The sequence below is a fragment of the Bombus fervidus genome, chromosome 1 (genome assembly GCF_041682495.2).
Source record: "Bombus fervidus isolate BK054 chromosome 1, iyBomFerv1, whole genome shotgun sequence".
Lineage (NCBI taxonomy): Eukaryota > Metazoa > Arthropoda > Insecta > Hymenoptera > Apidae > Bombus > Bombus fervidus.
This window is the reverse complement of record NC_091517.1, coordinates 16,193,612-16,207,429: the sequence shown is the minus strand read 5'-3', so window position 1 is coordinate 16,207,429 and position 13,818 is coordinate 16,193,612. Positions and strand designations below refer to the sequence as shown.

At 37.5% G+C, this 13,818-nt stretch overlaps 1 protein-coding gene across 7 annotated transcripts in view; it reads left to right on the top strand.

Annotated features, from left to right (window-relative positions):
* The window catches only part of Kug (FAT atypical cadherin kugelei), a 496,927-nt gene that overhangs the window by 416,800 nt on the left and 66,309 nt on the right, over positions 1 to 13,818 (top strand). For all 7 annotated transcript variants that reach the window (XM_072005760.1, XM_072005751.1, XM_072005742.1 and 4 more), the window contains exon 4: positions 13,006 to 13,112. In XM_072005760.1, the coding sequence (XP_071861861.1) occupies positions 13,006 to 13,112 (107 nt within the window). The remainder of the gene's footprint in view (positions 1 to 13,005; positions 13,113 to 13,818) is intronic.

Here is a 13,818-nt window from a genome sequence, read left to right as displayed (position 1 = left end):
CTGAGACACAAAAGATCCTGCGGAATCAAACGAACTCGACGCGTTCTTCGATGGAACTTCGATGACGTTCGAGGGCATCGTGGCTGTCGAGTTATTTGCGTTCGCGCGACTGTAATGGCCCACGACGTAAAACCGGGAATATAATGAGTTTACGTACACCGATGAAAATAATGGTCACGACGGGTACGTGTACAGGCTCGTTAAATGAAAACTTTCGCGAGTCGTTCCTCGTGAACTGCTGTGCATAACAGTAGACAAAGGAGATCGTGTCACAATGATGAACTCGTGATTTTTTCTTCTTGCCTCTACTTTTCCTTTTTCTTTTTTTTTTTTCCTTTTACGTTTGCTTCAGGGAAGTTCTCGTCTATTTCGTCTATAATTCCAATATAAAAGGAAGGAAATTGCTGACGCGGGAATTTCACGATTCGTGAGATATTCGAACGACCGATGATCGCTGAAAGAGTCCTACTACTCGAGAAATTCCGAAAGAGAAGCCGGCATTGATTATATTCTCAAGAATGCGCGTACTCGACGGGGTCGTTAAACCCGATTTACATGGCGCGACGGAAGAAAGGTATACGAGACGGAAACGCGTGCAATTCCATCGTGTTTTCCATCCAGATTTATTCGACCGAATACGAATGCTCGACTAATTACTCGTGAAAACAGCAATATCGTTGTGAAACGCTTTGGCGAAGCCTGACACAAACAGTTTTAACAACGTTGATTATATGGTATTCATGCAAATTGTAAACGAAGGAGTTGTTTAGGAATTTCCAAGCTTTTATTCAAATACTGAACGAAATAAATGAAGGATGTCTGATTGATATAGGTATTTCTAATTAACTACACATCTTGAAATGAGTATGTACAAATATTTTACTTTTATAACCTAGGATATCTTGTTTCCATATTTTGCTTGTTTAATGACTGAGCGTTTTATCTAATCGAATCAAGTTTCAAATTTAAATTATGGATTTTGACTTGTACTGATTGAATAAATTAATCGAATTGACTTCTCTTGATACAATGTTTACATTAAATTTATCATTATAAATATTCAATTTATATTTTAGTTAATATTTATGGAGAAAGAAGCCAAATTCTATAATTTCCAAGAATTTGGTATGACTATGCCTATTAATTATAAAAAGTAACAACGAATCGACTTCTATAGATGTACTAAAAAACGAAACACAAGGCTCGCGACTAAATTTGGTTCGAAACCTCGTACAAACGAACTAATTAGAAGAACGTGTATTAATTTCTACGTTATTAATTGCCATAGACCGGAAACATTATCGGGATTCGATAAAAGTCGTTTAAAGTAAAATACCAACGTTGCCGTTGACCGAAATAAAAAAGTTCTCCGCTAAAAAAATTTTTTTACTCGAAATATTACAGCGAGCGATACCGAAGTTTCGTAAAAGTTTGTCAAGTAAAAACTACGACTATGCCGTAGTTTCACAGAGTGTAAAATAAGTTTTTGTCCATGAAAAAAGACTGTGCTGAAAACACAGCGATCACTTTATTTGACGCTAATTGGCCACCGTCGAATCTTCTGTGCGAACAATTTGCACGCGAATTCGATTAACGTTGTTCTCTTCGGAACGATGAACGAGAAATATTTGGAAACGTGGAAACGCTCGCAATGCATGGCGATCGGCGACGTCATTGCAAAGGTAATATTCTGACAATTGGTTTACGCTATATGAGAAAAAGAACAGGAAGATAAACGAGATATTTGCGTACGAAATGTCAATTGTCGATTACCTTCGGCTTCTTTTTCATCATCCAATGGAAACAAATTTAGATCGATTTTAATTTAATTGCTGATACATTGGGCGAGCAACATGTACATTTTAAGTCAAAACAGAACGGCGAAATTGTGCAATATTATCGAACAAACAATTTGAAACAAGACCACTACACCACAGAGAGACACAGCAAATATTTCCTCATGATTTAAAAAATGATAGTTTGTGAATAAATCGTAGCATCTATTTGGGAAAAAGGAAGAACGAAGAAAAAAATGTTAAACAAATCCATAGTATTTTCTTTTATGCCTACGATGTTAAAAAACGAAAAATAAAATTACAATAATATAAAATAATAAAAAATAAATGCACATGAAATGTTGCGTTATCGCTTGGTCCATAATGGTTTCGAAAAATATAGAGCATCCGATTATCTGTCCATGGACCATAATGGGATACATATTTCTATAAACAAAATGACAAATACCATCACTGTTCGAAGTTTGAATTAAATCGATGACCTGTGATAAACGTCTTATACTTTTCTTGTTAGTCGCAACAGCGTCCTAACGCATCGTGTTTGCAATGACTCCTGAATGGTAATAGCGCGATCGTAAAGTCTTTGTCGGGTCGACGTTTTAGTCGTTAAAAGCTTTTCGTGAAAACGCGTTTTCGATTGAACCCCAGAACAATTTGCCTGTGGTGATTTGGATCTGGAACGCATGGAAGAATTTGCACGAGCCGACGCGACACCGCGTCTCGTCTGTTTCGTTGCACCACTGATGCTTCTATCTCGGAACGATTTGCCATCCTCGTGTTCTTTTCCCTCCATTTCACGCTGTCGAATTTCCGCCTGGCATTAAGTCGTAAATAACGCCGCGAATGAACGGATCCAGATTCAGAGAAATCGCGTACCGCATTATTTACTTGCGAGCAATTGAGAATCAGCGTTCGGGCTTTCACGCGGTGTGTTGCCACGAGAAGTTAAGAGGAAACCGCCTGTGAATGGTTATAATGGCCGTGTGTCTGATTTCCCTCTGGTATTTTTGGTTTATGAGGAGGCTACCGTGTTCACGGTTTCGCATGACCGCGCGAATTGAACGTGATTTGGAAAAATTATGTAGAAAATTGTACGATTAGGTCTACAATTAGCGTTGAACTGTGTTATTCATGGATCATGACTGTAACATTACATTATACCATCTATTCGCCTGATCTCATTTGAAGATACTACTTCTCGTGAATAAGAAAATACACTTCTATTAGGTCGTCCGAAAAGTTTCTTTCGTTTTATATTATTTTATCGAATTACGTATGATCCATGTTGTTCTATCAAAATAAAGACCACAACATTCGACAGATTAGGTTTCATGTTTATGTAAAGATGCATCGTTGTAAAAGACGTGTTTGTAAAAGAAAGACAACCTAATATTTATATATCTTTGTATACTTGTCAGTATATTGCTCAATTTATTTCAACATTCCTTGGGTATACCTTTAATAGCATAGTTTTCCCATAGTACTTCCATTTCTCTAACATGTCTATCTAATTACTACTACAACTTTATCTCTATGCTAAGATTGTGGCCATATTTGTCTGCTATATTAGCAAATATTCTCTTAGAGTTTCCACAATAGCCTGTAGTCTTTCGCAAATTAACATTATTGCTCGAAGTAAAAAGCACTTTCACGGAGTCGGCCGCGACTTTCTTCACGGACTATAATCATAAATTCCTTCCAGAAATATAGGAAGCATAGAGGGGTACTTTTGTAACGTTCCATCGTCCATCTTAGACGTAAATTCCGCGGCTAGGGTGTAACGAGTTCGCGCGAGAACAGAAATTACGCACGTACGTTATTACGTTCCGCGTGTAACGTATTCCAAACATGCACAGAATGCTCGATAACGTTCTCCTTATTGAGTACGAGGCCGCCTCCGTGGAAATACCTCAACGACAATAGAGCAAAGGTTATTAGACTGTTTTATATCATTCTTCTCCTCTCTGGCTGGCCTATATTATTTTATTTTAATCTTGTTACTGGCTTCGAACTTTTCTCGATACAATTACACTCTCAGTTCTATTGTGTCGTTGGAAAGAAACGCGTGAAAGAAAAGGACAAGAGAAGAGAGCTGTGTTTTGTCTGCCTTCTAATATATTTACTCACTAGTACACTGCAGATATTTGTACAGATTTATATATTTCTTCCTTTCTTCTGTTTTTGGATAGGCAAACAAGTGAAACTTAGAGATTTGTTTCGTCTACCAAATATTATAACGCTACTTTGGATGTTCTATTGTATCTTTGAATATTATGTACAGTCTGTATATTTTTACATCTTGAAATTTCTAAATGAATTCTGGCCATCATTTTATAGTACACCTTAGACACAAAGACAGCGGAGTCAGTTTTCTTATGAAACTTGATAATTAAATAATAAGATACGTTATCTCTATTTTTCTGGTTGTTTATACAAAGAAATTAAACGATTTTCTAGCAGATGAACGAAAAATTGTGTACTAGAGATTAATAAAAGGATTAAATATATCTATCCTTCTGCTCTGCGCCTTATCTTCACTCGCCAAGGAGAAACCTTCTTACGTTTAATTTTCCTCATTGTAGTTTAATCAACGCGGCCACCGCGCGGGAAACCAATCGCCTTATCGTGCGTAAGAGGCTTTCGCCGACCCTCGCTTCCGGCGCGCAAATGGGCTTGCATTCGGGAAATCGCTTCTTAGAAACGGTCGAAAGGTGTTTCCAGGCTATTAAGCAGAGCTTTAGAACGAACATCTCCGCGTAGTATGCTACCCTTTTCTTTCCATATCATCATGAAAAAAAGGGGATCAAAAGGGGTGGAAAAACATTATCGTATCCCCGTGGCCATATGACATGGATATATTATGTGAGAAAGGGAGAACGCGGATATATTGCCTGTCGAATAAACGTTAAACAAGCGACAGGGATAAGTTGAATACACATTTCCTTTCTTTGTGTGGCAATATCAGAGACAGAAGTCCTTGCGGGCTGATGCAAGTAATAATCGAACCGTATAGAAATGACTTTGGGGGTAAATGGAATGGCTGGAGAAAATTTTGTTTATGGTGATTGGTAATCGAAGTGTATTTTAAACGTGAAAATATTTGTGGAAGAATTTTGCAAATTTGATTGGAATTTACATTGGAAGAAATTGACGTTCATTGTCGGGTTCTATTATAATATTATAATACGGTTGCAGAGGATGTTACTTCTTATTTCGCGGTATAGGGATGTTAAGTATGTGTTTTCATACGACGTAGGAAACCAGTAACTACTTGCTGAAATTACCTTTCGACTCGAGTTGCGTTCACAAAGTTACATTTAAAGTAACAACGAACAATGTAGGGTAAAAGGGTATCGTTTAAAGTATCATATAATGCTTAATATTCAAGCTCTCTATACCAAATCTTACACATCAGTTAGAAACAATGATTGACACATTGAAAGCACGGGAAGGATAATTTCATCCAGCAAAATCTCACATATAGAACCAATATTCCAAATATATTTAACGGAATAAATCTTATCTCTCCAAGTAAGATATATTTACTCTCTTTCTCTCTCCCCCCCTATCTTCCCCTTTCTTTCTATTCATTGGTCTCAATTAATTCCTGTATTATAAAACATCTCAAGAGTCGCAGCAACTTTTTATCAGATAATTAAACTCGCCCATTTCTGAACAGAAACTTCTCGATGACAATGGCGGATCCATATTTATTCTGGAAGTTTCCGTGCCAGTTTCAACGAATCTATCTATCGACTACTAAACGTAAAGATCGATCACCGGAGAAGCTTCTTAGTTTCTCGATGTCCGTGGAGGAGTGTCGCGATCAAGACGTATACATTCGCGGGCTATTGGCGAAGCGTCTAAAGTGTCGCCGTTTCGAATCTGGGTTAACGATCGGCCATAGTTCCCCCGCGGTAGATCGAGAGTCGAGAGAAATGTCAGAAAGAAAATGAGGTGGATGGAGACAGATGGAATTCGATAAAAGAATGAAAGAAGGACAAGAAGCTGGTTCACGGGGGTTGGAGGTCGCGAGGATAGTTCGGCGATGGCAGGTCCGACTATAAAATTGCGCGTTTTCCGTTCGAAGGCTCATCGATCGGTTCGCTGCACGTTTCCGGCGAGCAGAGGCATCGTTACTCGGACAAAAGCTCAAAGCCCTCGCGAAAACGAATTCTGTAACTCTTCCGTGAAGCTCTTACGGATCCCGGACGCCAAATGGTATCAGCCGTTTATGAAATGGGATAGGTCGGCCCTGGCTGAAATTACCGAGAAGAGATTTTTACGATTCCTCTAAACATCGTTCTCTCTTCCCCTTTTCCTCGGGCTCTCCTCCCTTTCAAGATTTCGAAGATTCTTAACGCCTTCCAAGTTGTTGCCCTCCCTCTCGCTCTTCACGAAATTGGCACACGATCTGGAAGATGCGGAGGATGAAAGGAACTGATAATAGAAAGTAGGAATTATGTCGCGCTTTTATGAAGATAATTTTGACTCTCTCGTTAGAAAATTATTTAGGGTACACGAATGTTTGTAATGTAATTTCTCTGTTACATTTTTCTTATTAGTTTGTTGTTTATCACTGACTTTAGAATGCTACAATGTCTTTTTCGGATTACCAAACGTTACGTTGGAAGTTTTTCAGGTTTGGCGTGATTCTCACACGTTTCATATAAAATTCGTATGTTAAAACAAGCTTGGCTATATATGATAAATTGAATGATAAAAGGAAAAATAAAGTGCGTTCGATTTACTTTAATTAGAATTTTTTCGTGTTGATATTCGATTCGTGATAGTTGTTCGAGTTCCTAGAGATTTTATTTCGCCGGTTTCGTGAAGTTGTAAAAGTTCATGGTTAGTTTGGAGTATATACGTTACCAATTGAATATCAGACGAGAACATTAGCCGTGTTTTCCACATCTTACGGAACTAACTCTCCTCATTCCCGCAGCAATACTTGCATCCGTGGCTTGTAGTTAGATATTTTTCTTTAACGTTACTGCTTTAAGTAAATGCTCAGTGTTCGATTCGGTTTCTATGTTGTTCTAGCTTTTCCTTCTTGAAGCAATGACTAGAAATGCAGTCTTTCAAACTGCTTTTGTTTTGTTGTTGGAAAAACTTAGAAACGAAGAGATATCGTATTTCTTTATTTAATGCTTCATAAATTAATGTATATTCTGTAGAGACAATGAAACACGATAGGTCGTGCATTTTCAGTTAATTTTCTTAAAAATCTACTTGTTATACTTGATGAGATTTCTTTGTCAGCGTTACCCCTATTATCCCTGGTACCTTAATGAGCTTTCCTCGCTTTATTTTCATTATGACGATAAGAAAGGTTGATCGATGTTTGCAAAAGAAAAGGTCATTAAATATTCTGAAACAATTATTAATTTCCATCACTATAATCGTGACAGTCGTGTATCGTTACAGAGTTAAAGAAATTTCGTTATTTCACATAATTGACACGATATACGTGTATACGTAAAAAGCTTATATGGTAAATACTTTCTAATACTTTCAACTACTTTCGTCAGCGACTGTAATTACACTTCATCATATATACAGCTAAAATCTATTAATTTCAGAAACCACTCAAGAAACTCTTCTCGGTACCACTCTTCGAAATCCTTTCCACATCGACTTTCGACAGCGATTGCAAATGCCTCAAACAACCTACCAATCATCCGAAATATTATAGATCGTAGCAATTCGTTTTTATTTGGTTCAATCAACCATAAGATCACTAAAGAAGTTATCGATGTACAACGTGGTTGGCCAACTTATTAAATATTTGCCACGCTTCACGGTATTCTACTCGACGCTCGAGTATCCGCAAGGATTATGCTTTCGATGGCCGATTCTGTAACAAACACGCGTGCCTTTGATCGCGAGTCGATGATGAAACGTTGGAACAGCGTCACGTCGCGAATGCTTTAACACAAGCTCGTCGAATTCCCTCGCCGGCTCGTTAGAAATGCGTCGCGGCACCAAATTGGTCGAAACGAATCCTGATATTCTTCTTGACGTAATAACTGTGCCTTCGTCAAGGTGTCGGCTGCTGGGGAAATCGAACCGTCAGCTTGATCTCTAGAACTCAAGTGCTTCCTATTACTTATCGCAACAAGTTGCTTTACGACCGATGAATTTAATGACCAACAAGTCGTCAAACTTCGTGTCTCGCCACTATGGTATTAGTACGAATGGTATAGCTGGTGGAAATTGTTTCTCTTTCTGCTTGTCGCAGGTAGAATACTTTTGTTAGTTTTGAGAATAGCACGAGGTGTTTAAGGGAATGTTTCGTCGTAAATTTTAATTCGAAATTCATCGATGAGACTTTTCTGAATGATATTGTGGTTAAGAAAATTGTATTGATAAAGTGTGATTGGGAAAAGGAATTGTTGGAATGTGTACATCATTGCACAATAATTCATCAACCTACGTTTAATGTCAGTGAATTGACAAGTTAGAGGCTTGCAAATATGTAAAGGCACATCCAATAGTTAAATTATATTTATTGGAATAAAAGGGAAGATGTAGGTTTGATATTCAAAAGTGTCAAAGTTTATTATTATTGAATATGAGTTGACTATGTATTTATTGCAGGTTTGAACAAAAATTTGATTTATAGTTAGTATTTGTTGATTTACTTAAATTATTGAAAAGTGATGCTGCTTCCTTATTGCAGTAGCCATTTCGATCTATAAATTGTAGATCACAGACTTCTCTTTTATAATGTTACTTTAAATAATATTGTTACATGACGTGTAATTTGTAAAAATTACTTCTAAAATTGTATCTGTTTTATTATCAAACCTGTTATCATTACAGAAGAAAATATATTAATATCGATAATTTGTAATTTGTGAAACGTAACTTTGAAACATAAATAGATCCGATGGCAGAATCGTGTTATGGAAATCGTGGAATTGAATTTCTGAATCTCCAAATGGCGTTATTTGACATAATACGCGAAATAATATATCACTGACTGGCATCGATGTATTAATTGCGAACGATTTCGATCGCTATTAAACTTTCTAAATGGACGATGATTTGAAACGTTTGAGAACTCGAAGAGGTTAATTCGTGTGATCGAAGTGATTTATTGTTTATTGCTGGCAAATCGAATTGCTGGACAAGATTCAGGCTCTTTCATATCTGTCATTTGCCGGGTGAATGCTCCGACCGATTAAACTGTTCGAATTGCCTACAAATCCTTTTTCTGTAGGTTTGATATTGACAGCGGTTATCTGTACATCGATATACTTAATAAATTCGCAGTTCAACATAAAACAAGGTATATCATTGAAAAATTTTAACAAATTCCAAAAAAAAAAAAAAGAGGAAAAAAGACACGAAACATGTAGTAAATAAAAAATGGCTTTTTCCATGATTCACTATTCAAAAATATAACATTGACACTTATTTAAATTCTTAAAATTCTTTACGATTGTATGACGCACATAAAATGTAAGAAATGTGAAAAATGCAGTGAAAAAATATCAACGAAATAATACAGAAATGTATTCTCTCAGAATTTTGTAAATTTCTTAAATTTACTTACCAGTCCTTCTATTTCTATTTGCATCCGAGTATGCTTCACGAAAATTGAAGAGCGAGATAAAACCAGCGGGAAACAAGAATTCCAAGATTTCAAAAGATCGTACATCCGATAGCAACCCAAAATCAAAACCGTCGTTTCTTCTGTTCCCAAATCGATAAATTCCATTTTCCCTCTACCTAGTAACGAGCACGATTCGCAATAATATTACGGAGGGACGTCTCTTCTGATCTGGAATTTCGCTGGATTCCCTCTATCATTACGTAATAAAGTGAGCAGCAAGTTATTCGAAATCCTACCCGTCGTCGATTATAATTATTAGAATCATCGATGTTCCCGAGGAACAGAGAGTGCAGAAAGGGGCGAGCCGGCAACTTGGAAATTGCATGCTCCAGATGAACTTTGTACGACGAGAAACTCGATCTAACATTGATTATTCGAAAGTTGCTAATTCGTAGTGGTTGAAATGCTTCGATTTATTCGGTGGAAGCAGCGAATACCGCGGAATGCAGCGAAATAGTAGAACGAAGTTGACATTGCAATTACATAGACGTCGATAGGGTTGCAAAATTAATTTAGCGACGAGCTAAAACGCGTTCTCCCCCTCTCTCTCCCTCTCTCTCTCTTTCTCTCTGTTTTCTACCGCTCGCCGATGATTCTGTACGGTAAAGCACCGGGTAAACTCGTTTTCGCGAGAATGATTTAATTCTAATCCTAGATTGACCACTTTGATCGAACATAATTCGTGCACTCTCGTTTTTTCTCTATTGCCGCGAGATCTTGTAGAATTAGAATACTATTTGAAAGTTTTATTATACACTTTATTCTCTAAATGTTCTGTTATTGTATATTATCTTCGTTAACTCTTTTGACGTTTCTAGAAGAATAATTTTTAAGGTAACTTTTAAAAAGAATACTGAATTGTTATAGTTTCCATAGCATCACTGATCTCTATGGAGGCTATGTATCTCATTAAAAATATTTGTTTCCGAATTTTGATTATATCGTAGTATTGTATTTTATGTTAGTATCGTCGGTTATCGGATTCGTTAAAAATAACTTCCTTAGACAGTGCGAAGAAAAGGAAACGGAGAATCCAGGATTTAGAAGTTAGAGTCACAAAGGAATTGTAAATAATTTGGCGCTAATTAAGAGAACAAAAATTATCATTTTTTATTTTTAGTTAACGGCATAAGCAATTAAAAATTACTAAAATTACAATTAATTATTATAAGATAAAATAAGTATTTCTTTGTCCGAAAATTACTTCGTTCAACCAGTCGTATTCTCCAATTATATCCTCGAACGTACGTTCAGACGAATTCATTTCGTGTTACAAAGAAAATCTTTCTGTCTTTAACTTTTTCCATTAGCCACCACCACCTTCGCATCTCTCTTCTCGTTTCATCCTTCTCTAGCTTTTTGCTCTATCCCTGTCTAAAAAGTTCCGTGGAGCGTGTCTTTTGACACGGAAGAAAGATAGTTTCTTGTCACGAGAGAAAGCGACCGCCGCCCTGTTACAATCCGGAAAGAAATTAAGTCCGTAATGTTGTTTAGACAAAAAACTGGGGCATGAAAAGCGAGCATCGCATTCGAATTCGTAGGATATAGTCGTATCTGCTTCTCTTTCTGTCTCGTTCGCTCCACCATTATACGATGGCATAAACTGCTTGTACAAGCTGCGTTCACGGTAGCGAATTTAATTTATTCTCCCCTTCCACGGATCACTATTAAACGTGCAGCACGTGTCTGCGTCACCGAACCCCTTCTATGCTTGAACGAGCCACGAAAACACGTGTAACGCGTGCTCTGCGGCTACGAAACAATCGCGGAGAGTGTAGAGTCAATGAGACGTTTCTTTCCAATTAATCAAAGTTTCCTTGGACTTTTGAATTACTGTGAATATCAGAGATTAGAGTGTCAAATTTTTGAAAACTTCTCGATATAACCAATGTACAGTGCAAGCAAACATTTGTTTCTTTAATTTTGGAGATTAGGTCTATGTTTGAGCCGTTTAGAGGCCACATTGATCAAACGTGTAAATTTAAAAGCAGAGAGTGATGATGAGAGATGATGTTACGAAGACCATTTTTTATTATATGTATTTTCTATATTCATCTTGGAATTTGTTATTATTTGTCATTTTGTTGAAATAAACGAACTCATAGGCGCAAGTTATTTGTTTTCGAAGAATTGGAAATTAAAACATGTATTTATCTAACGCGATTGAGAAATTAATAGAAAGTTGAGCTAATGAGTTTAGCTTCTGAGAAAATCATTCTTGATTTATATCGGGTGGATTGGAAGTTCTAAAAAAATAGTATGGTATAATATACTCAATATATTAATGCAAACCAGCATTCCAACAGTCCTGGAAATACCAGTCATTGAACGCAAGGAATCCAATAATTTCCGTCGACCGAGTAAATTTTTCTATCTGAATACCGGATTATATACATATATCGAAGAATAAATTAACCATTGATATCTCAGGCGCCGCGCTATCCTCCAATTACATGTGTAGCCATCGTTTTTCTTCGTCCGAGGAAATCGTGAAGTCGTGAGCGCGGATCACGATTCCACGGCCGTGAATTTTACGGGAACGAGGCCATAAATAATCGAGGACACCGACGTGTATCTGGCTCCCGCTGGGCTGAATTTCGCCTCGGCTCCGATAATTAATCGATATCGTGGAATTACGAGCTCGATATTATACCGATACTGTTGGGCACGCATACAATGTACAACGATCGAGGAAGTGGTGGGTCGAGCCACGCGAAAGATCGGGATTAATGAAGATGCTGCAGCGAAATCTGAAGATGCAATTACTGACAGAACAAATCGGGGATAATCTTGATTACGATCTACATCTGCTCTCGTACGTAACATCACGGATTGCTAATTAATCGAGGTCTCCACCTCTCTCTCGCTCCCTCTCTTTGCTGCCTCGATATCTGTTAGCCTTTTGCCCGTTCTTGGACCACTGGTCGCCAGGTATCGAGACGTTATCGTTTTAATACCGTAATAAACCAAGCGTGTGTTCATTGATGGCGTGTATCGCGGTGCAAGAACCGACCGTAAGCACTGGAATGTCGCAAAAACGATCGAAGACACGCGGAACAACGTGCTCGACGTGTTAACAACAGGAATGCAGTCCAATTTTTGCACTGACGCGCGCGAGAGAGCGCGCGCGGGTGCACGCTTGGCAAGTCGCCATCTACGTGCACGTCATTTCATATCGGTCCTTGTTGCTAGCTATCTGGCAAGACGGTAATAACGTCTCTCTCCTTATCTTTCCTGCCCTGTCTTCCTCTTCCTCCCTTCTTTCCTTTTCCCACCTTTCTTTTTTCTTTCCTATTTTTCGCGCATAGAACGACCTGTTCCTACTCAGCTCGCGTCCTCTCATGGTGATATCAAAGAGGTGAAAATGTTTCGCGATACCGTGGCTATTTTCAGCTATTCCGTTTGCATGATTAGTTACGCGATGAGACGTTTCGATCGAGCATAACTTGATTTTTTTTTTAATTATTGACGATCGAGAAATGTTCTGGAATCGCTGTACGCCAGCGAATATTCCGTTACATTAGATTTGTTTTATTTTCTCTTTCTTTCTTTTTATTTCTAATAAAATGTGTTTTGGCGTTCCAGGTAACATCAAGACGAAGGTTATGTTGGATGTGGAGTCGAAGAGAGGATACTGGCTGACGGTGTACGCGCAGGATCACGGAGTGGTTCCTCTGAGCTCGAGTTTGCAGGTTTGTGCAATGCGGAAGATAAATTACATGTTTAATGTATTATACTGTCCCGAGAAATATCTTCGTGTTCCGAAATTTTTGATTGTCCACACTCAGACAATGAAAATAGGAACAGGCAGAGAATACATTGCCACAACAATTAACGTGGATATATTTCCCAAATGATATTGGGTTTTTGGATAAGTCTTAATGGAAAAGAAAGAAGAAGAAATAACTGATCTTTGAAAAATATTTTTTGGGACACCATAATACTAAAACTTCGGGAGAAATAGTAGAATTTACTTAAATATTTTGTATTTTGAGAATATTATAGCAAACGTACAGTAAAACTTTGGGCGTTTATGAATTTTTCAATTTAATACAATTTGTTGTTAATTCCTCGGTAAAAAATCTGTGTTCCGATCAATGATCAAGGAATTATTGAAAAATTAGTGCTTATGACGTCGTTTACGTTAAACTATAAACACTGCCATTACATTTTTGTCATTATATTGGAAAAGTATCACGAACCACTATTTATTTCGTACTTTCTATGTGCATAAGCTTCTAGTAGCGAAACGATGGCTAGTCAAAGAACCAATTTTCTCTATCGACTGCTACAAATTTTTCGTATCACTTATCTCTCACCATAATATTGCAACATACATTACACTATTGGAAAATGGTTTTCTGTTACCGACGCGACGCAAAGAGTTTAATTTACGAC